We start from the raw sequence: 27851 nt of genomic DNA on the forward strand, positions 1-27851 counted from the left end.
GATACGTTCTTCAACTTGGAGAACAAGGGGTAAGGGTTCGACAGAGACACAAGATTACTGGGGTTCCAAAGAGACTGCTATTTTGAAGTTTATTCTTCTTGATCATCAAGATTCTGAATCAAACTTGACAATGGCGGCACTGAGCATTGAAAAAGACTTCGGGGTTCCAAACAGAAAGAGACTGATAATCAAGTCGGGTATTACTGTTCCTAATGCAGAAACAGAAACAGAAATAGTGAAGAAGAAGATTGATCATCATCGTCATCAAGATTCCAAGTCGATCAAGAACTCTGATTATCGTGAGAGCGTTAGGAAACTGTTGGCAGAGGCCTTTTCAAGAGTATCATCTGAAATTGATGAGAGTATATCACCAGCTTTTGACCCAGTTGAAGTGGCTGCTGCAGTAGAGTCTGCAATGTACGAAAGAATTGGGTGGTCTAACCCAATCAAGAAGGCTAAGTATCGATCAGTCTTGTTCAATCTCAAAGACCCAAAGAACCCGGATTTGAGGCGAAAGGTTCTTCTTGGAGAGATCAAGGCGGAGACCCTTGTAACCATGAGTGCCGAAGAGATGGCCAGCGAGAAAAGGCAGCGTGAGAACATTCAGATAAAGTTGAAAAAGTTGAAGAGGTGTGTGCATGATGCTGATGAAGAAGATAAGGCCACCACTGACATGTTCCAGTGCAGCCGGTGCCGCGAGCGCAAGTGCACCTACTACCAGTTGCAGACACGGAGTGCCGATGAGCCCATGACAACCTATATCACTTGCGTCAAATGCAACAAACGCTGGAAGGTTTAACCATATTAGGCCTCTAGAATTGAGTCTGAGGAACACTGGTACTCTTGAAAAGAATTATTATTAGTCTAGCTGGGAATTAGCTCCATTATTTTTAGTTTTACATGTCAAGATTTTCTTTTTCATATATCAAGTTTTTATTTTTAATCTTCTCGTCTAATATGTTGTTCTAATTAAACTGTTTGATTTTCTCTTCTTCAGCTTTAGCCATAGATATATCATATAATTGATCAAGGTGATACATATAAAAATTTATTAATGTGTGCTTATTTCACTTTTTTTTTTTCATGTTGTGTTTTTGAGTGTGTATGTATATATATAAAAAATAGCACATGATTATTGTTAGAATTTTAATTAGTGTAATTCTTATTAGTACTCAAAATAATAAGAAATATAAACGGCCAATTGATCATCTTAATTAAAGTCATTTTTTCCCTTTGAGTTTTTCCTAATATTTTGAATAGTCATAAGTCCATAACATTCTTATAAATTAAATATTAGGATATAACAAAACTATACTACATCTACAAGAAGACATAAAATTGATAAAATTAAATATAACAAAAGCATTATAAGCAACCATAAAATACATAAGATTAATTTAAATCCAATCAAATTCGACTATTGTGGTCAAAAAGTAAGTTCAAGTTGAAAGAAATCATAAACCATAAGATATATAAATAGAAATCGAACCAAAGCATAATTTGGTATCTAATTATTTAATATAGAACCAAAAAAATAAATAAAAAGGAAAAAGAAGAATTTTGTACTTCTCAAGATTCGCTTGATTTCAAATAAGAAATTTTTTTTTTTTAAGTAGGAGGGAGGAGCTAAACTATGCCAAAGAATAATGAGTTTTTTGTTAATTTTTATTTAATTTTCACCTCAAATTTTCTTTGTTTTCTATACTAGGCTATTTTTTTATTTATTATGGAAGATTTGTAATGGTATATAAATTTGGGTAGTTTTGTGTTATAATTCCTAAGCACAGATTCTCTCTTTTCATTACTTTGGTTTAACTTAAATTTGGTTTATTATTTAGTTGTCTTTAGAGGTGACAATTTGAGTTTCACACAACATTTGGATAGTATTTCAATTAGCTATGTGACTATTTGATTAATTGCCTAATACAAACAATAGGTTTTAGGAAAATTATTAGGTACTCCTAGAATATCATAAATGTGTACTCCCTCTTTTCACATGAATGGTGAGTCCCACCATGAATTTAATTAGTGGGATCCACCATTCATATGAGGAGAGGGAGTAAGCATTTATGGTACTCCGGAAGTATATAATAATTTCCCTAGGTTTTATAGATTGCACAAAAATTATTGCAATGATTTTGTAACCATATTTGAATATTATAGGCATAATTGTATGTACGACCACAAAAATTATTAAGACAAAAGGGAAACCACATTTATGCCAAAGAAGAACGGAAACTATGGTTTGAGATTCTTACAACAAAGTAACCAATTATTTATAATTGAAATATAAACCAAAAAAACTAAAATTACTTAAAATAAGAATTTTGGAATGTGATTTTTATTAATTTAATTTTAATTATTTCATTAAATTATTTAATAATATATATTATTTAATTATTTATTTATTTAGTAATATTATATATATATACACACACTATTTATTTATTTATTTATTTATTTACAAAAGTGGACTAAATGGACCAAAGTGAACCAAATGGGACCAAATTGGACCGAACATAAGTGGACCAAACTGGATCGAATAGACCAAGTGGACATAAAATGGACCTAAATGGACTTAATTAGACCGTAATGGACAGAATAAGACCGAACTAGACCATAATGGACCGAAGTAGACCTAAATGGACTGAATGGGACTGAAGTAGACCGAACTGGACCGAATAGAAGATAAACTAAAATATTTGTATATTCAGATGTTATTAATGGTATGGCTATGTGATTTGTGATATAATTAATAATTTTAATATGAAAATTGTATAATAAAAAAAAATCTTAAATAAATCAAAGGAAAAAAGAAAAGAAATTGAAATAATATTTCAAATAAAAAACTTTGAAAATTCTCAATAAATTTGACAATGGTGGTGACTTAGTTGTTGTTTGGTGTTCTTCATTTGAAGTATTCTTCGATGTCATTGAACTTGGATCTCCTATAAAACTTAATTCTTGTCACAATTTCACAAATCAATTAATTGAAAATTTTATTACATTCAAAAATTCATAAAAATGAAGGAAATAATGTGTGTGTGGTTGTTTACAAAATTGACCAATTATTTTCAATTATCTATCAGGATGAGAGAAGCTAACGTATGTAAAACCTTAACATATTGAGCACCAAGAACCTAGGAAAAAAAAGTAGAAGGACTTGAACTTTGGGATGTTTAGGGATCAAAGAAAAATTGAGGTGGAGAAGATGCGTAGAGAGGGATCATGTGGCTATATAATTATTTAGGATTCCACATTGAGAATTTAGTGGAGAAATGAAGAATTTAAGAAACCAAAATGTTATAGGAGAGAGAGAGAGAGAGATGAAAATTTTACTACATTTAAGAATTATAAACAGGTTTTTGGATGGATACTTCAATGGATCGGTAATGTTGTTAATTCTAAAATTGATATACAACACTTATTATGTGTTTTTTTTTTTTTTTTTTTTTTTGGGCTACTGCACATTAATGGGCACTTTTTGAAATTTATATAGACTACAACCAAAAAAAATGATGTCCTTTTGATTGAAGGAAATTAAGAGGTATATGCCATAACGACGTCGTTTTTATTAGAGCAATTTGAGAAAATAATACTCCACATGTAACAGCTCATTTTATTTAAGGAATGTCAAATTAAGGATTTAGGAACAATTCGAAGAGGTTATAGTGCATTTAAGGTATAATTTTAAAGACCCATTTATTTAAAAGGAGGGTTAGAATACACAATCAGTTTTTTCTTTTTTTTTATTCTCAAAAAAAAAATTGTGAAGAAAATACACGATCAGTTTTAATTAGTGTAAAATACCACATATTTGTAATTTGTAACATATAGTGTGGTGGGAAAGATGTACTTGTGTTTACCCAAAAAAAAAGGTTGTAATTTGTAATAGATGTACCATTTATTCTATAGTTAAATATAAATTAACTTTTTTTTGGTAGGATGGAGCCTAATTGGTAGAAAATTAGTGAAATTAATATTTTACATTTAAGATAATGTATATGTGTGTGTGTATACTCTGTTGATATCACATTTAAAATAATCCATTTGATGTAATGGACAACATCCTTTTATGTTATGACTAGTCGCTAACCAATACAATGCACAGAATAATTAGCAAATGTTAAATAAATAAATATATATTCACTTTTTCAATGCTACGATTAGTTAAAACAGAATGATAATCAAATTAATACTTGATAAAAGGAGGGAAAGAGATAATTAGAAATAAAGACAAAGTTAGTTATTCAAAAATAAATTATAAATAATAGCAAAAAGAAATACAATCAAATTAAAGAATAAAAATAATACAAAAACCAATTAAATAGAGAGAGAGAGAGAGAGAGAGAGAGAGAGAGAGAGAGGACCTATTAAACGAAATCAGATATCTATGGGTAGAAACTTTACTTGGGAATGCATAATCCAATCTATTCCAAACCTATTGTGACTAAAATTTCAACTAAAATTTTTGTCAAATATGAAACACATAAACAACCCAATTTCAAGGGCAAAGCTTAGTCCAAAAATCGGCTGAGTACATACAATTTAAAAGAAATCAATACTTATATTAATTAATCCTAAAATTAGGGTAACATTAAATAACGTCAACAATTATTTATTGGAAAAGCAAAAAGAAAGCAACATGTGTCCAAGGGTCATATGCAATGCACATGAGACCCTTAGTCATTATGTGGCAATTGCAGCATACCAATTTCAAGGGCAAAGCTTGGTCCAAAAATCGGCTGAGTACATAATTCAAAAGAAATCAATACTTATATTAATTACCCTAAAATTAAGGTAACATTAAATAACGCCGACAATTATTTATTGGAAAAGCAAAAAGAAAGCAACATGTATTCAAGGGTCATGTGCAATGCGCATGAGATCCTTAGACATTATGTGGTAATTGCAGCATACCAATTTCAAGGGCAAAGCTTGGTCCAAAAATTAGCTGAGTACATACAATTCAAAAGAAATCAATACTTATATTAATTAACACTAAATTAGGGTTACATTAAATAACATTAACAATTATTTGTTGGGATTTTGTTTTCAATTGTAATTCGCGATAGTAGCGTGAGAGTAATAGTCTTTTGCGGCTGAACGGATTCTAATAGAGTTTTATAAAAATAAAGCTAAAAATAAATAAATAATTAATGACGTGGAAAAAATATGAACAAAACGGATCATGAAGAATTGTAGCGGGGTTGGTTTTTTCTTTGATAACAAGGTGTTATATATAGAGGTAGTCGTAGCCTGAAAGTAGGCTAGACTTCTAAAGTATATATTAACGAAGCAACAATGGTTTAGACTTCAAAAAAAAATATTTATATATATATATATATATATATATATATAATATGCAATATATATAAGCTTTACATTTAAATAAATTATAATAAATAAACCAATGTGTATATACTTTAATATATGTAAACTTTTTTTTGAAAAAATATATTTAAACTTAATATATTGGATATGATGTGAAACATTTAAACTATTCATTTAAAAAAAAGTGAAACATGTAAGCTTCAATGATCAGCTTTTGAACATAATATCATACATTAAACCTTTTGAATTTTGCATTCACAAGTCTTTTTTAGGGTGAGTAAAATTGTTAGCAAAAAGTATTTAAATTTTTTAGAAATTAATCTACCTTTTTATCATTTAGGACTGTGTTCAAAAAATGTAGGGACGTACAAACTCTTACTTCTTCTTCTTTTTTTCTTTTTTTCTTTTTCCAAAACTACAAACGATCTACTGTGCATAATCCACAATTAAAAATAAAAATTATGTAAATAGTAGGTCAATTTGAAAGCGATAAATTGCTCTAATAAAAAGTTAACAGATTAAGAAGTTGTGAAAAATTGTGAGCTTATAATCCTCTACGATGGAGGGGAAAAAAATGTTTTCCACCAAAAATATATGATGGCCTAAAGACTACATTAAAAATTGCTCCAATTTTGAATTATTGGAAGATTTCAGGGGTAAGCTCGGTAATTTGCACTTTGTTTAATAGGGAAGCTGAACTAGCTTTTTACCGGGAAAACGAAACGAATTATATAACTGAAAAAACTGTTGGTTTCCTATTTGACCAAAACACCCTTTGCTATATTTCATTATTTCTGTATATTCAGTGCAATTCCGCTGCTATTTTTTCCATAACACCAAGGGTAGATTTTAACCTCCAGTTCAAGAACCCAAGATTCATAGTTAGCCTTAGATTTTAGTTCCACAATCACTCCCAGTTTTCACATAGGTTTCATTTGCTTTCATCAAAGAATTTTCATGGTAGCAGAGAACACAAAGCCAGCTTTTTCATGGCCACAGCAAGAAACATGAAGAGCTCCTTCATAACTGAGAACCCATCACCATTCTTTCACTACTTGCTTTCACTTTCTCCATTGGCTTCCCTTGTCAGCTCCCCAAAGAAAAGTCCAAGAAACCACAAGCTTTGTACACCCCAAAACCTCTCACTCTACTTTCTTTCTCTCATACTTTCCTTCACTTTCTTGGGTTTTTCCATTCTCAGCTTCTTGCTTGTTTCCCAAGCTTCCTCCTCTTCATGTCATCTCAGCTCTCCCTCGTCACCATTTTCATTTCCTTCTCTGAAGTCTTCTGAGTACTCTCCGATCAACTTAGTCTCTCTTTTATCAACAACTTCGGATGACGAGGATGAGCCAAAACTGTCAAACAGTGTGATGGTGCCGTTACCGCCTCATGGGGTTGTTAGGAATAATGTTTCTGAGGAGGAGAGAGAGTTCTGGGAGCAACCAGACGGGCAGGGGTACAAACCATGCTTGGATTTTAGTATTGGGTATAGGAAAGCGTCTCAGAAGATTTCAAAGGAGAAGAGGAGGTTCTTGGTGGTGGTGGCCTCTGGGGGACTAAACCAGCAGAGAAATCAGATTGTTGATGCTGTTGTTATTGCAAGAATTCTTGGGGCTGCGTTGGTTGTGCCAGTCTTGCAGGTTAATCTGATATGGGGCGATGAAAGGTAAAGGAGAAAGATGTAACTAAATTTGATGTGTTTATTACTTTAGTCCTTTGAATATATATATTTCCTGCACTCATTTATTGTGACATATGAATAGTAACATTAGTAGATTAAAGTATTGGTCAACTCTTAATGTCTAGAGGAATTCATGGTTCATAATTTTTTTCCTAATGAAATCCTTCATTTTCTCATCAAAGCAGCAAAATTTTTTATGTTTCTAGCTTCTATCACACATTTGACCAGTTCAGCATGATGTCTATACAATTTTTACATTTAATTATTAGAATTGTCCTGTATTGAAGGATATTATGTATGGAAATCAATTTGTCAATTTGTTTTTGTGATAACTGCAGTGAGTTTTCGGATATATTTGATGTAAAACATTTCAAGAGGACTTTACAAGCTGATGTACGCGTTGTATCATCTCTTCCTTCCACGCATTTGATGTCAAGGCAGACCATTGAAAACAAGATTCCTTATGATGTTTCTCCGCTCTGGATTCGGAACAGATTCTTTAGACAAGTAAGGAATTCTTTGTTGATGGAAATTCCATCTGCTGCATTTAATCATGATTTAGCTGCTAAGGTGAGGTTAGGACTGGAAAGCAATTTTAAAAAATTACATATAGTTTACACTTATAACTTCTTAACTTTGTATTAATTCAAAGAAATTTCACCAACGAAGTGTTAGTAGGGTAGAATGCGAATTCAGAATTGAAGATGCACTCATTATAATTTTTTTTTTTTTCATAAAGAACAATCAATTAGATATACGTGCGTGCATGTGTGCCAGTTGTTCTAGTGGCTCTAAAAGTCATTCATAGTTGAGTTTCCCTTGAAATACATTTGATGGATCATGCAGCTAAATGAAGAGGGTGTTCTGGTGTTGAAAGGTTTAGATTCTAAACTCTCAAAGAATCTTCCATATGATCTGCAGAAGCTTCGATGTAAGGTACGTGGAAATCAATCTCCATTAAATTCATATCAAACAATCATCAGTGTAGTTCTATATCCTAATTATATCCCATTTCATCTTCATATTGCAGGTAGCCTTTCATGCATTAAGATATGCAGCACCAATTAGGGAGCTTGGAAATCGGCTTGCAAGGAGAATGTGGATTGAAGGCCCTTTCATTGCCCTCCATCTCCGGCTTGAGAAGGATGTGTGGGTCAGAACTGGATGTCTCACTGGTTTGGGCACAGAGCATGATGACATCATCACCAAGGTTCGGGAGTCTCAACCCGAATACCTGACAGGAAGGTTAAACATGACCTACACTCAACGACGACTTGCTGGACTATGCCCCCTAAATGCGTTAGAAATGGCAAGGTAAATCAGAAACTCATAACTGCATATGTATAATCCTTGATAAAGATTTTTAAGACTATAACTGGAGAGAATTTTAAATGTGCTGTTATTGCAGGCTCTTAAAGGCTCTAGGAGCACCCGGAAGTGCACGGGTATATGTTGCAGGGGGAGAGCCATTTGGTGGAAACAAGGCTTTGCAGCCACTTGTGGCAAAATTTCCAAATGTTGTGACAAAGGAAAAGTTGGCACAAAATGGAGAACTTTCACAGTACATTAACAAGTCCTCAGCTCTGGCTGCCATTGACTACATTGTCTCCCTGAGCAGCGATGTCTTTGTACCTTCCCATGGTGGAAATATGGGACGAGCAATGCAAGTAAGTGACCAAGACTTCTAATACTAGCTACTTCCATGAAGAAGTCCTATTAGTATCAGCTCACGGAAACCCTGGTAAAATAGTAGTTTCCAATTATAACTTTAGCCCCTTATTGCAGAAAACAAAAAGACAGTACAATCCAGTTTGATGGAATGATAATTGCTAAATACAGTTCAATATACTTTGATAGAACTGATAATTGAAAAAATGCAAAGTTTCCATTTTATATTGTTGTTATGTAACTTCATCCCACAAATCATCAATCTGGATAGGCATCTGGATTGCCATCTGATTAGTGGCGACTAGAAGTCTGACATGATGTCATAATAATATTTATGTCTGTGGTGCAACTGCTAAATCTGTGTTAGTTTATCTCATTCTTTCTGTATTGCATTTTTTACTTAACAGGGTCATCGTGCCTATGTCGGGCATAGGAAATATATAAAGCCAAACAAGCGATCCATGCTTCCTTTTTTCGATGATACCTCCATTTCTGATGCAGAATTCAGAAGCATCATGAGGAAACTGCACAGCAAATCTCAGGGGCAGCCTGAGATGAGAGCTAACAGGAGGGATAGAGATGTGATTGCGTATCCCATACCTGAGTGCATGTGCAAACACAAAACAGGCATATTTTGAAGCATCTTAATGAGTAAATTTTTTTCCTTTTCTTTTGGGAATCTCAATGAGTATACTCATTTGTAAATCATTTCATATAAATTTGTAAGATTTTTGTTCATCCATCAAATCACTACTAGCATTATGTTCAGTACTATATTGTTTGGACTAATGCTGAAAGCCCAGGAAACAGCTGCAGCGCCACATTAACCTCTTTCACTTATAGGCTATCGTGTCAAGGTTGGAATTTCTTCTTTGCATTATACAAGCATAGATGAAACTTACATGGGTGCTATGTGCTATGATGAGGCTGCCCAAAGCCTTTTGAAGAATAAGAAAGCCATTATCTCTGATTTTTTGCAAAATAAAATGATTGTCATTTTTTTTTTTGAAAACCTCCTACATTCTGCAAGGCTGGAGCAAATGATTTCTTTAAGAAAATGGATCTCTGTCACACATAAAACCAGTGTACTCCAAGATTAAAACATAAACCATATCTAGAAAATTAACTGTTAATTGAAAGAGAGGATACAAATCCTCAATACTTATTCTTGAAACACCACAAGCAATGAACTATGCAAAACATAACAATCAAACTCATCAAGGGGAGGAAAAAGCTAAAAGTTAGATGACTAAGAAGTAAGATCACAATTGAGTCCTTCCTACTGTCATTCATTCCTACCAACTTTGGCTCATTGATTGTTGTCCAATGTTTAACTCGATCTCCAAAGGTTTGGAAACAAAGGTTGGCATAGTTTTCAAAATCATCACTATATTGTATATGCAAAATGATGTAACAATTCGAACTCAATTTATTATTAAGCAAGATTAGTGTTTATATAAATTTCAAATGTGTAAAAAATAAAAATTGCATACACAATCCTGCAATTCAAGAAGCTGTCATACTCATCTTGAAGAGCGTTTGGTAAGTCAAAGTGGAATAATGTCACAAAAGGGATTATGCCTTCACAAGATTAAAACATTAAATAAGTATAAATTGAGAGCAATGGCCTTCAAGATGTAGTATTAGAATAAGTGGTCATTCAAAGTACATTTTAAATTGCGTTCTTACCATTATGGAGTAGTCCATTGATAAACTTTTGTAGAAATCAATGCCTCAGAGTCCCCTCAGCAAGTTTTTGATGAAGAATATAATGATTGGTAAAGATGATTTACAAATATTTTGCCTTTCGGCTAATTATCATTATAAATTGATAGGTTCTTCGTCTTGTTTTCCTTCGTATGTTTTCTCCCCTTATTAAGACAACAATGCTACAGACAGAGTACATTCTACCAAATAAAAAAGACGACAAAGAAGACAGTATGGAAAGAGAAATTCAATTTCCTTGTTCCACTTTTCTGAGGTTGTGCAGGTTTTAATCCTTTTATTATACAGCAAATTGATCGTATGAGGTTGGATCATACCTTAGGCTCAAATCTTTAGCAAAGGTATTTCAGATTAGTTCAGTGTTGAATATGATTACCATCAAACAGGACAGGTTTTAGCATTCTTACCATGTTTCTAGTGATAAACATCCAAAACCTCAGAAGCTAATTAGCAAGAACTGTTTTTTTTTTTTTTTTTTTTTTTTTTCAACAGCAAATACCAAGGGAGATGCAAGTCGACAGCAAATTTTCCTCCCATATGACATTCACACAAACGAACAAAACATTAAATGAATGCTTGTCTCAAAATTGTACTATGAATTTTGTATTATGAAGTTCAAACGAAGACATAAGTGAAAAAGTGAAACTACCACAACCATGCTACTCACCTATGTTGACAAACAAGACATTGGCTCATTACTTACTCTTGGGACTTGTCATGGAGGTTAGTTAGTTTCAAGTTTCCAATTCAAGGTAAAACAGATGGGAGTAACAATAAACTCTTCATTAATGTGATAAAAATAAATAAATAAATAAGAACTCATTCATGCAATCTAAAGTGCCTGTCACACAGTATTAGCCCTTCCAGAAAATAGTAAATCTGTAAAGACGAAAGTCACATGAACTGATCACTTTTTCCTGCCAACTGCATATATAGTCACCCAAAATACTATAGGTTATGCAGTTCAAGTGCATTCAAGTAGGTTCTACAAATGAAGTAAAAATAGTTCAACAAAAGAACTAAAAATCGTAATAAGCTTAGTTTGCTTGCAATAAGCAAAACAATGACTGCGTATGTGACAAAAACTTTATTTCTAGCAAGACAAAATTAAAAGAACAGAAATAATCAAAAACAAATTATCAACTCTGATGATATTCACCATTTTCATACCACTTTTCAAAAATTCCAACAAGGTCTGCTAAAATAAAATTGCAAATGATCTCAGAAGGCACAAAGCATCATTCGTTTTGGTTTCTTCACAAGACTCAATCTAATTTACTTAAGTGTTCTCTTCTTCCTCACCATCTTCTCCGGCAACTTCTCCCTCTTCTTCTCACAACTCTTGATAACCTTCACCTTCTTCTTTGGGTCCACCATATAAACTTTGTTGCGTTTGAGACTGTAATAGTCTCTCTCCATTTTCTTAAAAAATGACATCATATTGGCAGGCCTTGTAATATTTGTGATAATTCTTATTGGAAATGACTGGCTTGGAATGTGAAATTATAACAACGCTTGAAACTTTTAGAGTTAGCTAGTTTTGTAACTTTGGTATGAATATAAATGAAGAGAAACTTAAAACATCAGTGGATGAGTAGAGTGAAAATTAATTATTTCTGCATATGATTGGCTTATATGTAGCTTTCCCTGTTTCAGCTGTATCATCATCTTCTCTTTTGCTGCATGATTGGCTTATTTATCTTCAACTAGGATCTTTTCAGTTATTGCAATCGAAAAATTGGCAAAAAATAGTAGTCATATACAGCAGTTTGCTTCTCATAAATCATTTTCATTGTCTTTTTTTAAATCCGAATAATTTGCTCATATAATCGCCAATTCAGGCATCGAGCCTGCCAAAGAAATACATCTAGCGGACCATGACCAGTGTCAACCAACCATGGGCTTCTAGTGGGAATGAATGAGTCCATCATAAAGAAAATCAATTGGCACAAATGGAAACAATATAAAAAGAAAAATTTAACAAAAAGGAGCATACAAATTTCCATTCTCTATAGGCTACTACATTAAATAATTAGATACTAATGAGGTGACAGTCTTTGCTGCTGAAACCTTTTCTTTTCCCAATGCAAAATGAATCCATCACAAATACCAACAGTAATTTGCGCCTTTTAACTGCATTTCTATTCATTCAATCTTCAACCTACAATTTTTCTTATGTCAAAATCCTGACATCCTTTCATTTGTATTGAGCTTACTTACCAAAAATCTTACATTTTACAAAGTAAGGAAAGAAAAACAAAGAAGTCGTTGGTAGAAGCTCAGTACGGTTGTTTCCTAGATTGCAAAAACTATATTACAAGTTAGTTGTCAGAACTGCAACTCTAGGCCTATCATGTGATTCACATTACTTATTTATAGTAAGCACTTCAAACATGGACAGAATATTAGTATTAAGCTAACACCGATCGATCCCTGTATTGAACTTATGTGAAGTGCGAGCAGCAACTATATGTTTCAGATGTAAAGCAGCCAAAAGCCTAGGCCAATTCGCACCAGGTGAACTGTCAACTTGAAACTCAAGAAGCTTTTGCTGTTTCCTGTAATAATCTTCCAGTGCCTTGCTCTGGGGAGAAAAAGATAATACTTTCATCAGACCTCATCCCAAGAAGGCTTGCAGTCAGAGACATGGAAATCAACAAGATAACAATTGCAATTGGAAAAATAAGAGTATAACAAGTAGTTCAAACTAAAAGACCATCAAGAAGAACAAAAACCAGACAGGAAGTGTTGATATATCAATATCACAACATAAGTCAATTGACTTTCTGGAAGGAAATTAACCATTTCAAAACATGCAAATTCGAGGATGGGTTATTACAATTCGGACATAAAACAAACTCAAGATGTGCGATATACTCAAGCTGTACATCCCCAAAAGTTATTTCTGTTCTTTCTCATTGGATAAATAAGAGGTCACTTACCATAGTGGCATCACACTAGAAAGAAAATAACAGAAGTTACAAAATTTGTTAGAGAAAAGGAACTTTGATTTGCCTCACTGCCTAATGTAGAGATAGGTTTTTGGTGTCCCATTTCATATTCCACTATGGGATGTGCAAATTTGTGACTGGACCAAAAATAGCAGGAACCATCCCAAGTAATACAGATAAAAACAAGATAATGCCAAGCTGGATATTCAAGATTAAGTACTACAGATCAGGAAGAATCTACCAAATACCAATATAAGGAAGCACCAAAATATGAGAATTGAAGACTACCTGCTTTGCATACTGTTCGATTCTTTCCCTCGAGGTACCGCCTGCATCACAATTAAGGATTTTGGTTGATTAACATGCAAGGACATATCAGAAACTTGTTTCCCTCTTGAAACTCAATTTGGGGAGGGAAAAGGGGGATACTACCTCCATGGTGCTTCATGAAGCTATCCTCCATGGATTTGAAATTCACAACCAGATCAATCTTGCCAAGTTGGTCAAGGATCTCCTGTGGCAAAAATTAAGAGTTCATGGCAGCATTAGTGTCAAGTTGTGATATCATCAATTCGGTTAATTCTTATGGGCTGCAAATATGCCCTGTGAAACACAATATCTCGACCAGCACTAACACATCTATATATACATAAAGTCTGTAAATAAATCCATAATTACATCCCTTTCATGTTGAACAATAACAATTTTTCTGGGAACCTAAAAACATTTAACTAATCTAACAAAGACAGGCACATTCAACGAATGAAATCTGCATGAAGTACATCAAAAGAAGGCAAGTTTCTCTGATAAAAGACTTACAGCCTGGATTCTTGAACAAGGAATTCCATCCAGTATAAACCCACTTTCACCTCGGGAATACCCATCTTCCAACCTCTTTGACAACAGCCGAAATAGTATACCCTCTGGAACAATTGCCCCGCAATTGATGGCATTTGCAATCTATTTTCAGAAGATGAAAAAACACATAGAGAAACATAAAGTGAGTGTGCTATTGCATCAGTTCCAAATCCAATAAAGGTTGATTCCACTTCAAAAAAAAAATTTCTTTTTCTGGAAAAAATTTCCAAATGCATCTGTGAGTTCATCATAGCTTTAATTTAATTTTTTTTTTTTTTTTTTTAAAAGCACAGTAATTCCCATTATGCTAACATTCATTGAAGGTATGAAATCCTCAAAAAATTTACAATTATATAATAATGATAATGCAAACATGGAATAATTTCTTTAGAATATTCATAAATTAGAGAAACTAATTTTTCCAACTTGGTTCACTTATTCATTGTATCTTAAATTGCACAATGCATCTTTACATAAACAATTGTAAGTAATTTCACAGCCGATAACTCATAGCCTCGCAATTTTGCATAACTAAACTTTTGGATAATTAATTTGGCATAATTAAACTAAACTAATTAGAATTGCATTATCTAGGAGCCAACTTGCAATCATTTCTTTAAAGCACCTTTAACAACAACAACAAAATTAGGATAAAAATAATAAATAATAATGAAACAAGTCGTGATAATATTAATATTAATATAAATCTATCACCCCAAAGATTTTATAATTTTTATGTAATTTCCCAGAAGAAATTATTCAAGAACACAAAAAATACTTTAAAAATAACAAGAAAAAGGGCATTTGTGTAATTTAACAAGACATATTTTATCATTCTGATTTAGTTCGCCAATGATATTATTTACCGCGACTTTCAAATATACATTTAAATGACCAAAATACCCTCAGTCCCAAATCTAATTTACAGCTTCACACAAAGAAACAGAGAAAGAAAGCAAAAGAAATGTGAACTGAGAGGAGAGTAGACCTGTTTGTAGAGAGAAGAGCGAGGGTTGAGGTCTTGACAGACGAGGGTAGAAATGGAAATGTGAGGGACTTGAAGAAGCTTCGAGATCCTTCGAGCGAACGCGTGCCTTTTGCCGCTCGGGTTCCCTATGAAAGACCACTGGACCGGGTTGGTTGGAACAAAGGCCTCCGATTCCGACATTGGAATTGGACCGTAACGACGCGGCAGCTTGTGGTTGTAGTAGTAGTAGTTGGAGTCGGAGTCGGAGTCGGGTTGTGGCTGAGCTGCTGTGGCGGAGTTGGAGTAGAATCGGCTCACAAAGAAGTCAGTGAGTCGGCTGAGTAGCGACGGCGCCGCTGCCGTTATTGCCGCGGCTTTGGTGGCGCTGCTGCGGCGTAGTTCGATCATGGCGCGAAAGTGAGAGAGAGAAAGAGAGAATTTGAGAAATAACGAAAAAGTGGAAATGAGTGATAGGTGTGAAAATGACCTTACTATTTTGGGATTTTTACATAAAATGCCATCGTTTCTTGGTTCTTGCGCGCCATTTCTTGTTGGAAATTCCTTTTTTTTTTTTAAATGGAAAAGGTTAGAAATAAAATATATTTGGAGAGCCTTCTTGTTCTTATCTTATATTATTAATTTATTATTCATTAATCTTTTTCTCTTTTTTTTTTTTTTTGGGTGAATATTATTCAATATTCATGAACTATAAATAAATGTTACTTTATTATAAAAAAAATTAAATGAAGGACGAAATGATTTCTTTTGATGACTATAAAAATTTTAAAAACAAAAGGATTATTATTATTATTTCATTTGAGGGTAAATCATATTTCAATCTTGTATTTTATTGATGATTTTTTAAACTAAATCAACGTACTTTTATAAATTTTAAAACAAATTAATTTTATAGAGAAGTTATTGATGTACCAATAGCTTAGCAAAAATGGGAGCTATTCAGAGTATTGATTTCCACTTTTTGTATGGAAAATGTGTTAGCTTTTGATAAAGTTGAGCATTCTTATTGATGATGCCGAAAAATCGTCAGTGAGCTACACGGCACTCACGTGCTTGAAACAACGCCTGCACAACACAAAAAGAGAAGACCTCGCAGAGAGCACCGGTGTGGTGCCGGCCAAATACCCTCCGAAGGTCAAGTTAGAACTTCTCACAACTCTAAAGTGTTAGAGAGGGTAAATTATGCGTACATTGGTTGGTGAGGGTATTGGGGTTTTTATAGTGGTAGAGGGTTGACCTCTCCTTATTGGATTAGAAGTATTTTCCTTATAGGAGTCTCTTTAGACGTATTTTTCGAGATCATTTCCTTGTAGGAGTCTTTTTATTTAACACCAAGCGTGGGGCGCAAGATATTTCTTTATATATGCAAACGTGGAGACCAAGCAAGGCCACGTCAAGGTCGTCAGCTTTGCCTACCCCCTCGTCGGGGTCGTCAGCTTCGCCTACTCCCTCGTCGGGGTCGTCAGCCTCATTAGGGTCGTTAGCTTCGCCTACTCCCTCGTCGGGGTCGTCAGTTTCGCCTACTCCCTCGTCGGGGTCGTCAGCCTCGTTAGGGTCGTCAACTTCGCCTACTCCCTTGTTAGGGTCGTCAGCCTCGTCAGGGTCGTCAGCTTCGCCTACCCCCTCGTCGGGGTCGTCAGCTTCGCCTAATCCTTCGTCGAGGTCGTCAGCCTCGTCAGGGTCGTCAGCTTCGCTTACCCCCTCGTCGAGGTCGTCAGCCTCGTTAAGGTCGTCAGCTTCGCCTATTCCCTTGTTAGGGTCGTCAGCCTCGTCAGGGTCGTCAGCTTCGCCTACCCCCTCGTCGGGGTCGTCAGCTTCGCCTACTCTCTCGTCGAGGTTGTCAGCCTCGTCAAGTTCGTCAGCTTCGCCTACCCCCTCGTCGGGGTCGTCAGCTTCGCCTACTCCCTCGTCGAGGTCGTCAGCCTCGTTAGGGTCGTCAGCTTCGCCTACCCCCTCGTCGAGGTCGTTAGCTTCGCCTACCCCCTCGTCGAGGTCGTCAGCTTCGCCTACTCCCTTGTTAGGGTCGTCAGCCTCGTCAGGGTCGTCAGCTTCGCCTACCCCCTCGTCGGGGTCGTCAGCTTCGCCTACTCCCTTGTCGAGGTCGTCAGCCTCGTTAGGGTCGTCAGCTTCGCCTACCCCCTCGTCGAGGTCGTCAGCCTCGTTAAGGTTGTCAGCTTCGCCTACTCCCTTGTTAGGGTCGTCAGCCTCGTCAGGGTCGTCAGCTTCGCCTACTCCCTCGTCGAGGTCGTCAGCCTCGTCAGGGTCGTCAGCTTCGCCTACCCCCTCGTCGGGGTCGTCAGCCTCATTAGGGTCGTCAGCTGACACTACTCCCTTCAGCTTAGTAGTGTCAGCTTTCCATTTATGACAAGTTAACCCCGTCTTCCTAAAGCTATAGACGTCCTAAAGTTGTTCGACTGCCATTTATGACAAGTAAGGCCAACGGGTCTATTTTGAACGTCGCTTCATGATACTATATTCATGAATATTCACATTCACAATTTTACCCTTATCACTTATAATAGAATGGTTGTTTCTGATTAATATTATATGCTTGATTAACCAGAAATAAATAAAAGGAATGCTTAAACACAAAACGACATTATGTGCTGGCATTGTTTTCATACATCCCTCCTTTCCTTGTTTGTTTCATGTTCAAATCTTTCATTTGCTTGCTACTTGGAAGTAATACATGTGCTTATTATATATGAACATTATTTTCCTCTAAACCACACGATATCGCTTTATTTAAATATTTTCCAATGTCAACTTAGGTAAACAAATTTATGGTTCAATTGAAATATATTTTTTGAGTATATAATTTCACTTAAATATTTTCCAATATCAACTTAAGTACAACAAATTTATGGTTTAATTGAAATATATTTTTAAGTATATAATTTCATTATGGTTTAATTGAAATATATTTTTAAGTATATAATTTCATTTGAAACTTTTATGTTTAATTTGAAATCGCCTTTAAACTACTCAGAATGTAACCCATCACACTTACCTGCAAATTGAAACAAGTGGTGTTGCTTCTTGCTTGAAATGCAATTTATCTAAAAAATGTCACGAGTGATAGATAACTCAGCTAAATAGGAGCCATCTAAAAAATGGATGAGTAGAGTGAAAATTAATTATTTCTGCATATGATTGGCTTATATGTAGCTTTCCCCGCTTCAGCTGGGTCATCATCTTCTCTTTTGCTGCATGATTGGCTTATTTATCTTCAACTAGGATATTTTCAGTTATTGCAAACAAAAAATTGGCAAAAAATAGTAGTCATATATAGTGGTTTGCTTCTCATACACCAGTTTCATTGTCTTTTTTTAAATCCGAATGATTTGCTCATATAATCGCCAATTCAAGCATCGAGCCTGCCAAAGAAATACATCTAGCGGACCATGACCACAGTGTCAACCAACCATGGGCTTCTAGTGGGAATGAATGAGTCCATCATAATGAAAATCAATTGGCACCCATGGAAACAATATAAAAAGAAAAAATTAACAAAAAGGAGCATACAAATTTCCATTCTCTATAGGCTACTACATTAAATAATTAGATACTAATGAAGTGACAGTCTTTGCTGCTGAAGCCTTTTCTTTTCCCAATGCAAAATGAATCCATCACAAATACGAACAGTAATTTGCGCCTTTTAACTGCATTTCTATTCATTCATTCTCCAACCTACAATTTTTCTTATGTCAAAATCCTAACATCTTTTCATTTGTATTGAGCTTACTTACCAAAAATCTTACATTTTACAAAGTAAGGAAAGAAAAACAAAGAAGTCGTTGGAAGAAGCTCAGTAAGGTTGTTTCCTGGATTGCAAAAACTGTATTACAAGTTAGTTGTCAGAACTGCAACTCTAGGCCTATCATGTGATTCACATTACTTATTTACAGTAAGCACTTCAAACATGGACAGAATATTAGTATTAAGCTAACGCCGATCGATCCCTGTATTGAGTTTATGTGAAGTGCGGGCAGCAACTATATGTTTCAGATGTAAAGCAGCCAAAAGCCTAGGCCAATTCGCCCCAGGTGAACTGTCAACTTGAAACTCAAGAAGCTTTTGCTGTTTCCTGTAATAATCTTCCAGTGCCTTGCTCTGGGGAGAAAAAGATAATACCTTCATCAGAACTCATCCCAAGAAGGCTTGCAGTCAGAGACGTGGAAATCAACAAGATAACAATTGCAATTGGAAAAATAAGAGTATAACAAGGAGTTCAAACTAAAAGACCATCAAGAAGAATAAAAACCAGACAGGAGGTGTTGATATATCAATATCACATTTGAGACATGACATTGCACAACCTAAGTCAATTGACTTTCTGGAAGGAAATTAACCATTTCAAAACATGCAAATTCGAGGATGGGTTACTACAATTCAGATATAAAACAAACTCAAGATGTGCGATATACTCAAGCTGTACATCCCCAAAAGTTATATCTGTTCTTTCTCTTTGGATAACTAAGAGGTCACTTACCATGGTTGCATCACACTAAGAAAGAAAATAACAGAAGTTACAAAATTTGTTAGAGAACAGGAACTTTGATTTGTCTCACTGCCTAATGTAGAGATAGGTTTTTGGTGTCCCATTCCATATTCCACTATGGGATGTGCAAATTTGTGACTGGACCAAAAATAGCAGGAACCAACCCAAGTAATCAGATAAAAACAAGATAATGCCAAGCCGGATATTCACAATTAAGTACTACAGATCAGGAAGAATCTACCAATATAAGGAAGCACCAAAATATGAGAATTGAAGACTACCTGCTTTGCATACCGTTCGATTCTTTCCCTTGAGGTACCCTCTGCATCACAATTAAGGATTTTGGTTGAGTAACATGCAAGGACATATCAGAAACTTGTTTCTCTCTTGAAATTCAATTTGGGGAGGGAAAAGGGGGATACTACCTCCATGGTGCTTCATGAAGCTATCCTCCATGGATTTGAAATTCACAACCAGATCAATCTTGCCAAGTCGGTCAAGGATCTCCTGTGACAAAAATTAAGAGTTCATGGCAGCATCGTGTCAAGTCGTGTTATCAACTTATCATCAATTGGGTTATTTCTTATGGGGTGCAAAGATGCCCTATGGAACACAATATCTCAACCAGCACTAACACATCTATAATTACATAAAGTCTGTAAATAAATCCATAATTACACCCCTTTCATGTTGAACAATAACAATTTTTCTGGGAACCTAAAAACATTTAACTAATCTAACAAAGACAGGTACATTCAATGAATGAAATCTGCATGAAGTCCATCAAAAGAAGGCAAGTTTCTCTGATAAAGGACTTTTTTTTTTTTTTTTTTTTTGAAATAACTCTGACAAAAGACTTACAGCCTGGATTCTTGAACGAGGAATTCCATCCAGTATAAACCCACTTTCACCTTGGGAATACCCATCTTCCAACCTCTTTGACAACAGCCGAAATAGTATATCCTCCGGTACTATGGCTCCGCCATTGACAGCATTTGCAATCTATTTTCAGAAGATGAAAAATGGAAAATACACAAAGATAAACATCAAGTGAGTATGCTATTGCATCAGTTCTAATAAAGGCTGATTCCACTTCAAATTTTTTTCTTTTTTGGGAAAATTTTCTGAATGCATCTGTAGGTTTATCAAAGCTTTAATTTAATAAGAAATAAGCACAGTAGTTCCCATTATACTACATTCATTGAAGTTATGAAATCCTCAAAAATAAATTACAAATTTATAATAATAATGGATAATACTGACATGGCATAATTACTTTAGAATAGTCATAAATTACATTGTTTAAAAAAATAAAAAATAAAAAAACTAATTTTTCCAACTTAAGACACTTATTCATTGCCTCTTAAATTGCACCATGCATCTTTACAAAAACAAATGTAAGTAATTTCACAACAGATATCTCGTAATTTGGCATAATTAAACTAAACTAATCAATCCTATTTTATAATTAGAACTGTATTATCTAGGAGCCAACTTGCAATCATTTCTTTAAAGCACCTTTAACAACAAAAACAAAATTAATAAAATAACAATATGACAAGCCATGATATTTTGCACAAAATTATTCATAAATCTATCCTCACTTTCCAAAGATTTTATACAATACAACAATAATATATATATATATATATATATATATATATTAAAAGCAAAATCCAATTAGATTTTCAATCGAATTCTCAATTTTGTGACATACGTCCCACCTAATTTTTAATTTTTGTATTAAGTAAATTATTGAGTGTAAAAATCAAAGAGTCCAAATCCAATGAAATTCCAAATTGGAGTCTAATTTTGTGCCATGTATTCATCTAATTCTTTTAATTTTTATGGCAAATGAATTATTTGGTGCAAAAACTAAAGAGTCTAAAATTAAATTCTAAATTATATATATTTATATATGTGTATAAAAAAAAATTATAATTTGAACAGTGTAATTATGATTGTTTTCACTTGTTCCTGTGTATATGCACAGGTAACACACCGGTTAATATTAATATAAATCTATCCTCCCAAAGATTTTATTTAATTCCCCAAAATAAATTATTCGAGAACACAAAAATACTTTTTTTAAAAAAACAAGAAATGGGTATTTGTGTAATTTAGCAAGGCAGATGTTTTATCATCCTGATTCAGCTCGCCAACGGTATTATAACTAACCGTGACTTTCAAATATAATTTAAATGACCAAACTACCCTCAGTCCCAAATCTAATTTACAACTACACACCAAGAAACAGAAAAAAGAAAGAAAGAAAGCAAAAGAAACTTGAAATGAGAGGAGACCTGTTGTAGAGAGAAGAGCGAGGGTTGAGGTCTTGACAGACGAGGGTAGAAATGGAAATGCGAGGGACTTCTAGAAGCTTCGAGATCCTTTGAGCGAACACGTGCCTTTTAGCGCTCGGGTTCCCTATGAAAGACCACTGGACCGGGTTGGTTGGAACAAAGGCCTCCGAGTCCGACGACATTGGATTTGGACCGTAACGACGCGGCGGCTTGCGGTTGTTGTAGTAGTAGTAGTTGGAGTCGGAGGAGGAGTAGTAATCGTCGTCGGAGTCGGAGTCGGGTTGTGGCTGAGCTGCTGTGGCGGAGTTGGAGTGGAATCGGCTCACAAAGAAGTCCGTGAGTCGGCAGAGTAGCGGCGCCGCCGTTATTGCGGCGGCTTTGGTGGCGCTGCTGCGGCGTAGTTCGATCATGGCGCGAAAGTGAGTGAGTGAGAGAGAGAGAGAGAGAGAGAGAATTTGAGAAATAACGAAAAAATGGAAATGAGTGCTAGGTGTGGAAATGACCTTACTATTTTGGGATTTTTACATAAATTGCCATCGTTTCTTGGTTCGTTAGATGGACAAGTTAGGAATAAAATATATATTGGTGGAGAGCCTTCTTGTTCTTATCTTATATTATTCATTAATCTTTTTCTTTTTCTTTTTTAGGTGAATATTATTCAATATTCATGAACTATAAAGAAATGTTACTTTATTATAAAAAAAAATTAGATCAAAGACGAGGTGATTTCATTTGATGACTATAAAAAAAAAAAAAATTTAAATTATTTTTATTTTATTTTAGGGTAAATCATATTTCAATCTTGTATTTTATTGATGATTTTTTAAACGTATTGTATTTCAATCCTTTCTCCAAAAAAAAAAAAAAAAAAAAAAAAAACACTTAAGTAAAACAAATTTATGGTTTAATTGAAATATATTTTTAAGCATATAATTTCATTTGAAACTTTTATGTTTAATTTGAAATCACCTTTAAACTATGCAAAATGTAAAATATGCAAAGCAGAAACAGAACAATTGGCAGCAACATCTTAGAAAAAGAAAGAAAGCATAAACACCAAAGAGCAACATAAATCTTATGTCAAAAACTACTTATTGTCATACAATTAAACCAAAGGCCTCAACTTTAGGGATATAAGAGAATAATTCACCAATAAGACAAGAAACAATCAAACACCCAAGTCTCACATGCCCTGCTTGAGCATTGATCGAACCCTCATTGGAAGACCATAAAGCCGAATAAACCCAGCAGCATCGGCCTGATCATAAATCTGGCTGCTCTCAAAAGATGAAATATCTTGCCTATACAGGCTATAAGGGCTCTTACGGCTAGCTACAGAAACTGAACCTTTGTATAGTTTGAGTGTAACTGAACCTGTTGTAGTCTCAGTGATTTTTTCCATAAATGCATCCATTGACTCGCGAAGTGGGTCAAACCATCTGCCTGCATAAACTAGCTCAGCATACTTGAGTGCAAGTGAATCTTTAAGTTGCATGCTTTCTCGATCAATTGTTAAAGACTCCAACCCCTGTACAGCCTCGAAGAGGATTGTCCCACCAGGAGTTTCATAGACTCCACGGCTCTTCATACCAACTAATCGGTTTTCAACCATGTCAATTCGGCCAATTCCATGCTTTCCACCAATCTCGTTGAGTTCAGTAAGAAGAGATGCAGGCGAAAGCACCTTCCCATTAACTGAAACAGGAAGACCCGACTCTATCCCAATTTCAATATATCTACAGGAAATGAAAGCATAGAAAAAAAAGAATTAAAAAAAGCGGAATAGAAAATAATAGATAATGATACAGAGGGGTTAAACTAAAAATTCAATAAGGAAGCTTACTCGGGTTTGTCAGGTGCCTCTTCTGGGTCCACAGTCAACATGTACATATCCTTCTTAGGTTCGTTTGCTGGGTCTTCCAAAATGTCACCCTATAAAGGCATGGAAATGAAACTCATGAGAGAGAGTGAGAGAATTAAAAGGTGACCATGAGAGCAAAAAATAAGCTTATTTCCTACAACAGTTTCTGAGCAACTGACATAAAAGTATAAAACAAAGAGCTATACTAAGATTGAAATTTCAGCAGAAATTTGACAAGACAAAACAGGAAATGGAGAGGTGAATGTTACCTCATGGCTAAGGTGCCATAGGTTCCTATCCCTGCTGTATATGGATTTCTTTGTTACTGGTACAGGTACATTATGCTTCTTAGCGTATTCAATAGCATCTTCTCTCCCTGTAATATCCCATTCCCTCCAAGGAGCCACAACATTTAGCTTGGGATTCAGAGCAAAGAATGTGAGCTCAAAGCGAACCTGAATACAAAAAATAGCAAGCAAGACTGTGTCAGACAAAAAAACAGAACACAATGGGTCATAAAATTTAGAGCTCAATCATGAGGCATGCCTGATCATTTCCTTTTCCAGTGCATCCATGAGCGACAGCATCAGCTCCTACTTCTTTGGCAATATCCACCATGGCCTGTTTTTTAAATATATCATTACAAAGATTTAAAATTTATCAGATGGAAAAAGAAATTTTATGATGCCATTAAAACACAACTGATGACAAGAAGCTCAGAAACGAAAAGGCTTCCTTGAACAAAAAATAATATCAATAGGGTATCTACACTCAACTCTATCAGAGACAACAAATGGAAATAAAAACAGATGATAGAAAACTCAAGAACACTTCTAAAAGAACCGCAAACCGTATTATTAATTTCTCTTGAAAAATCTGCATGCTTGCCATATTTAAACCTACCAAACACAACAAACTTCAAAGAAGGAGCTCACTTTTGCAATAACAGGGCGAGCCATCGAGGTTCCCAGCAAATATTTCCTCTCATAAATTGCACCAGCTCTCAAGCAAGGAAAAATAAAATCTCGTACAAATTCCTCCTTCAAGTCCTTCACCACTAACTGAGAAGCCCCACTGGCTTTAGCCTTTGCTTCCAACCCTTCCAATTCCCCAACACCCTATAAATTTGGCATTTCAGATAAGCACACAATTAATACGAATGCAACTGGTCAAGTGGGAATGAAGGATACCATCTAAAACTAATTGTACAGGAAGACTAAATAAGTAAAGGAACTTTGAGCAAGTAGATGTTGCTACTTAACATACCTGACCAACATCAGCAGTGAAGCAAACAACATCACAGCCATAGTTCTCCCTGCAAGGGAAAGGATTGTTAAAAAATAAATCATGGGAAAACAAATAATTCAAATGCATTAACCAGCACCATGAAACATTAAAAACAGAAAGCAAGCAGCATTTAATCCATTCAAGTAAGGTAATAATTCAACAAAGTCTGCAAAGGAGACATGTTAAAGCATGGAGCTTATATTTAATCAGGCACAAAAACTGCTGTTTTTATCTTCTTCTTCTTTTTTATAAATAACGATATTTCATAAATCAAAAGCTCCAAGTACAGTGGGAGTGTACAGGGAAAGAATTACATCAAGAACGGAAATTACAATGATCAAGCATAAAAAAAACTTAGAGCAAGAAAAAGAAAAAAAAAAAAACTGCTGTTTTATCTGTAATTCAAGAAGACATGTTCAAGCATGAAATATTAAAAACAGAAAGCAGGCAGCATCTATAGTTCGTCACTACCAGAGTAAACAGCAGAATACTTATAATGAAGTCATCCCAACCACTACCTAACACAGTTAGTCAGTTACTAAAAACTGCTGTTTTATCTCCTCCAAACTCACTGGCTATCTCTCCTCATAAAATAAATATTTTAAAACTACCAGTCCCGGATTGCCATCAAAGAGAGCATGAGTCTAATTTCATATTTTAATCAATTGTATTCCAAACATACCAATCTAAAACTGAAGAACCCTGAATAATTTTACAATGGAAATATAATTAGGGGAATGTTCCAAGCCACAAAACAGGGGACTACAAAAAATATAACAGTAGACATACCTTAGCCATGGGACTATGACTGATGTGTCTAAGCCACCACTATAAGCTAGAACAACCTTATTCAATTTGCCACGCAACCCTGAACCTTTTGTAGCTTCAGAAATTTCCATCTCTCTATTACTCTGCAAAACTGCTTGAATAACTGCATCTCAAGGGCAAATAAGCTGAGTATGTCCCAAAACATAAAAATAAAGAAATAAATAAAGTTATAAGCCAAACTAAACAGGCTAGCATATTCATTACTTAAGGTTTTAACATTTAAGCACTTAATTAACTCATTGCAAATTAAGTCATGATAGCTAGTGAGCCATCAATACAATAACACTACATGAAAAAGAATGAACAACAATAGAAAGTATTAACTGATATTGACTCCTCTAAAGAGAAAATCTAGTGGGCTATATAGCAAACAAGAATATTTCAAAAACAAGTATTCCAAAACAACCTCACCTTGATTTTTACGAAACTTAGTTATTTTGCTACCATTACTAATAGTAGCAACAGCATGACCATGGAGCTCACTCGTTCTAGCCACCAACTGTAAAAAAATCCAAATTAATCACATTACTTATACAACAAACATTTATCTAGAAAGACGCAGAGATTAAGTCTAGTGACAAAAACTTTAGTGACATATTGCGTTCAGTGTGTAGAAAGTGGTGTCAATAGTGGGCCAAAAGTGATGTTGCATCAATCACAACTTTGTAAGTTTTAAGGTAGACACCGGCACTGCTCTTAAGTTTTAAGGTACAATTACCTCGGATGCTGAAGACAACTTCCTTGGGCAGCTTACTTTGTCATTAAACTGCAATGACTCTGTGATTGGAATCAGTTACAGCATAATCCCAGAGATTCAATTTCTAATAACAAAACCCAAACATAAAAATTGCAACCCAAACATAATCTAAGAGATTCAATTTCTCCATTCTCTTTCAGAGACTTAATTTCAAATAACAAATCCCAAAAATAACACATGCAATCAAACTATTTGAAACACAAAATACTCCATCCCAACATTCCTCAGCAAAATACAATCCTATCTGTGTAGTAAATTTTCTATATAGCTTCACCCAAAAAAAAAAAATGAAATCTTTCAATTCGAATAGTGGAAAAGATACAACTTTGGGGGCCAGGAAATTATAACAAAAAAGTTTTGCAAATAACATGCAAATACAGAATGTGTTATTGAATCATGCAAATAAATCTCATAGAACAAAAAATAATAATAACAAAAGATACAATTTTGGGTGCCAACAAATCATTTTTTTCACAAAACAAATTGAGCCCAGAAATTTTTTTTTAAATTTTTTTCAATCAACATGCAAATACAGAATGTGATTGAAACATACAGATAAATCTCACAGAAAACAAAAACAACAAAAATAAAAGATACAATTTTGGGTGCCAAGAAATCATTTTTTTCACAAAACAATTTGAACCCAGAAATTTTTTTTAAAATTTTTTTTCAATTAACATACAAACACTGCCTGTGATTGAATCATGAAAGTAAATCTCAAATAATAAAAAATTCAAAGAAAAACTGAAAAGCCCAGAACATGTACCTCGCTTTGGTACTTGAAAAGCAAGGCTGGTGGGTGAGCATGAAGAAATAGCTTTGAGCTGAGCCATTTCTATCTCTTTCTCTCTCTGTGATTGTGTGTGTGTGTGTGTGTGTTTCAGTCTCTGAAATCAGTGAGTTGTGTGGACCCGTGTGTTGTGTGCTAGCTCCTAGCTAGGGTTTTAGAAGGGCGCGAAAAGCATAGAAGGGAATTGAGAAAACGGTGTCGTTTTGTGAGAGCTTTAGTGGGACTTGTCTGCCACCAACTAAGGAAAAAAGGAGCCCACAAAGGCAAAGCTGACAAAGAAATCGACAAATAATTCGTGGGTGAGAGACTGACGAAAAGCGTG

At 34.7% G+C, this 27851-nt stretch overlaps 5 protein-coding genes across 6 annotated transcripts; 2 read left to right on the forward strand and 3 right to left on the reverse strand.

Annotated features, from left to right (window-relative positions):
- The first annotated feature begins 130 nt into the window (after positions 1-130).
- LOC126704329 (transcription elongation factor TFIIS-like) lies at positions 131-799 on the forward strand. Its single transcript, XM_050403322.1, has 2 exons — positions 131-197; positions 327-799. Exons 1-2 carry the CDS (start codon positions 131-133, stop codon positions 797-799), a joined length of 540 nt encoding a protein of 179 aa, XP_050259279.1.
- Positions 800-5882: 5083 nt separating this feature from the next.
- LOC126703504 (O-fucosyltransferase 37) lies at positions 5883-9611 on the forward strand. Its single transcript, XM_050402461.1, has 6 exons — positions 5883-7000; positions 7354-7522; positions 7862-7951; positions 8046-8329; positions 8424-8682; positions 9091-9611. The coding sequence occupies exons 1-6, from the start codon at positions 6324-6326 to the stop codon at positions 9319-9321; spliced, it is 1710 nt and encodes a 569-aa protein (XP_050258418.1). The 5' UTR covers positions 5883-6323; the 3' UTR covers positions 9322-9611.
- Positions 9612-12557: 2946 nt separating this feature from the next.
- LOC126703141 (probable adenylate kinase 7, mitochondrial) lies at positions 12558-15641 on the reverse strand. Its single transcript, XM_050402061.1, has 5 exons — positions 15206-15641; positions 14179-14319; positions 13792-13873; positions 13648-13688; positions 12558-12992 (listed from the first exon to the last, which is right to left on the reverse strand). Exons 1-5 carry the CDS (start codon positions 15590-15592, stop codon positions 12825-12827), a joined length of 819 nt encoding a protein of 272 aa, XP_050258018.1. The 5' UTR covers positions 15593-15641; the 3' UTR covers positions 12558-12824.
- A 3206-nt stretch (positions 15642-18847) lies between these two features.
- Positions 18848-22416, reverse strand: LOC126704330 (probable adenylate kinase 7, mitochondrial). Its single transcript, XM_050403323.1, has 6 exons — positions 22165-22416; positions 22007-22111; positions 20565-20705; positions 20129-20210; positions 19985-20025; positions 18848-19315 (listed from the first exon to the last, which is right to left on the reverse strand). Exons 1-6 carry the CDS (start codon positions 22414-22416, stop codon positions 19148-19150), a joined length of 789 nt encoding a protein of 262 aa, XP_050259280.1. The 3' UTR covers positions 18848-19147.
- A 642-nt stretch (positions 22417-23058) lies between these two features.
- On the reverse strand, positions 23059-27675 carry LOC126701748 (argininosuccinate synthase, chloroplastic). 2 transcript variants are annotated; one of them, XM_050400094.1, is made up of 10 exons: positions 27506-27675; positions 26701-26759; positions 26394-26481; positions 25944-26085; positions 25134-25182; positions 24803-24985; positions 24414-24488; positions 24137-24322; positions 23850-23938; positions 23059-23742 (listed from the first exon to the last, which is right to left on the reverse strand). In XM_050400094.1, exons 1-10 carry the CDS (start codon positions 27570-27572, stop codon positions 23190-23192), a joined length of 1491 nt encoding a protein of 496 aa, XP_050256051.1. In that variant the 5' UTR covers positions 27573-27675; the 3' UTR covers positions 23059-23189. The 2 variants fall into 2 exon arrangements, with proteins under 2 accessions (XP_050256051.1, XP_050256052.1); XM_050400095.1 differs by having other exon boundaries at positions 26701-26748; positions 27506-27655.
- Between the last annotated feature and the right edge of the window lie 176 nt (positions 27676-27851).

Source organism: Quercus robur, chromosome 10, assembly GCF_932294415.1.
Source record: "Quercus robur chromosome 10, dhQueRobu3.1, whole genome shotgun sequence".
Lineage (NCBI taxonomy): Eukaryota > Viridiplantae > Streptophyta > Magnoliopsida > Fagales > Fagaceae > Quercus > Quercus robur.

What these genes read in the sequence shown, in the direction of transcription:
- LOC126704329 (XM_050403322.1), top strand. Translation starts at nt 131, where the DNA reads ATGGCGGCACTGAGCATTGAAAAAGACTTCGGGGTTCCAAACAGAAAG. An exon ending in GAGACTGATAATCAAGTCGG is followed by an intron (nt 198 to 326) that starts GTATTACTGTTC and finishes AACTGTTGGCAG; the next exon opens with AGGCCTTTTCAAGAGTATCA.
- LOC126703504 (XM_050402461.1), top strand. Translation starts at nt 6,324, where the DNA reads ATGGCCACAGCAAGAAACATGAAGAGCTCCTTCATAACTGAGAACCCA. An exon ending in GGAACAGATTCTTTAGACAA is followed by an intron (nt 7,523 to 7,861) that starts GTAAGGAATTCT and finishes TGGATCATGCAG; the next exon opens with CTAAATGAAGAGGGTGTTCT. An exon ending in AATGCGTTAGAAATGGCAAG is followed by an intron (nt 8,330 to 8,423) that starts GTAAATCAGAAA and finishes CTGTTATTGCAG; the next exon opens with GCTCTTAAAGGCTCTAGGAG.
- LOC126703141 (XM_050402061.1), bottom strand. Translation starts at nt 15,592, where the DNA reads ATGATCGAACTACGCCGCAGCAGCGCCACCAAAGCCGCGGCAATAACG. An exon ending in CTTGTTCAAGAATCCAGGCT is followed by an intron (nt 13,874 to 14,178) that starts GTAAGTCTTTTA and finishes TTTTTGCCACAG; the next exon opens with GAGATCCTTGACCAACTTGG. An exon ending in CTTCATGAAGCACCATGGAG is followed by an intron (nt 13,689 to 13,791) that starts GTAGTATCCCCC and finishes ATTGTGATGCAG; the next exon opens with GCGGTACCTCGAGGGAAAGA.
- LOC126701748 (XM_050400094.1), bottom strand. Translation starts at nt 27,572, where the DNA reads ATGGCTCAGCTCAAAGCTATTTCTTCATGCTCACCCACCAGCCTTGCT. An exon ending in TTTTCAAGTACCAAAGCGAG is followed by an intron (nt 26,760 to 27,505) that starts GTACATGTTCTG and finishes TTCCAATCACAG; the next exon opens with AGTCATTGCAGTTTAATGAC. An exon ending in AGTTGTCTTCAGCATCCGAG is followed by an intron (nt 26,482 to 26,700) that starts GTAATTGTACCT and finishes ATTTTTTTACAG; the next exon opens with TTGGTGGCTAGAACGAGTGA.
- LOC126704330 (XM_050403323.1), bottom strand. Translation starts at nt 22,416, where the DNA reads ATGATCGAACTACGCCGCAGCAGCGCCACCAAAGCCGCCGCAATAACG. An exon ending in CGTCGGACTCGGAGGCCTTT is followed by an intron (nt 22,112 to 22,164) that starts GTTCCAACCAAC and finishes GAGCGCTAAAAG; the next exon opens with GCACGTGTTCGCTCAAAGGA. An exon ending in TCGAACGGTATGCAAAGCAG is followed by an intron (nt 19,316 to 19,984) that starts GTAGTCTTCAAT and finishes TTTTCTCCCCAG; the next exon opens with AGCAAGGCACTGGAAGATTA.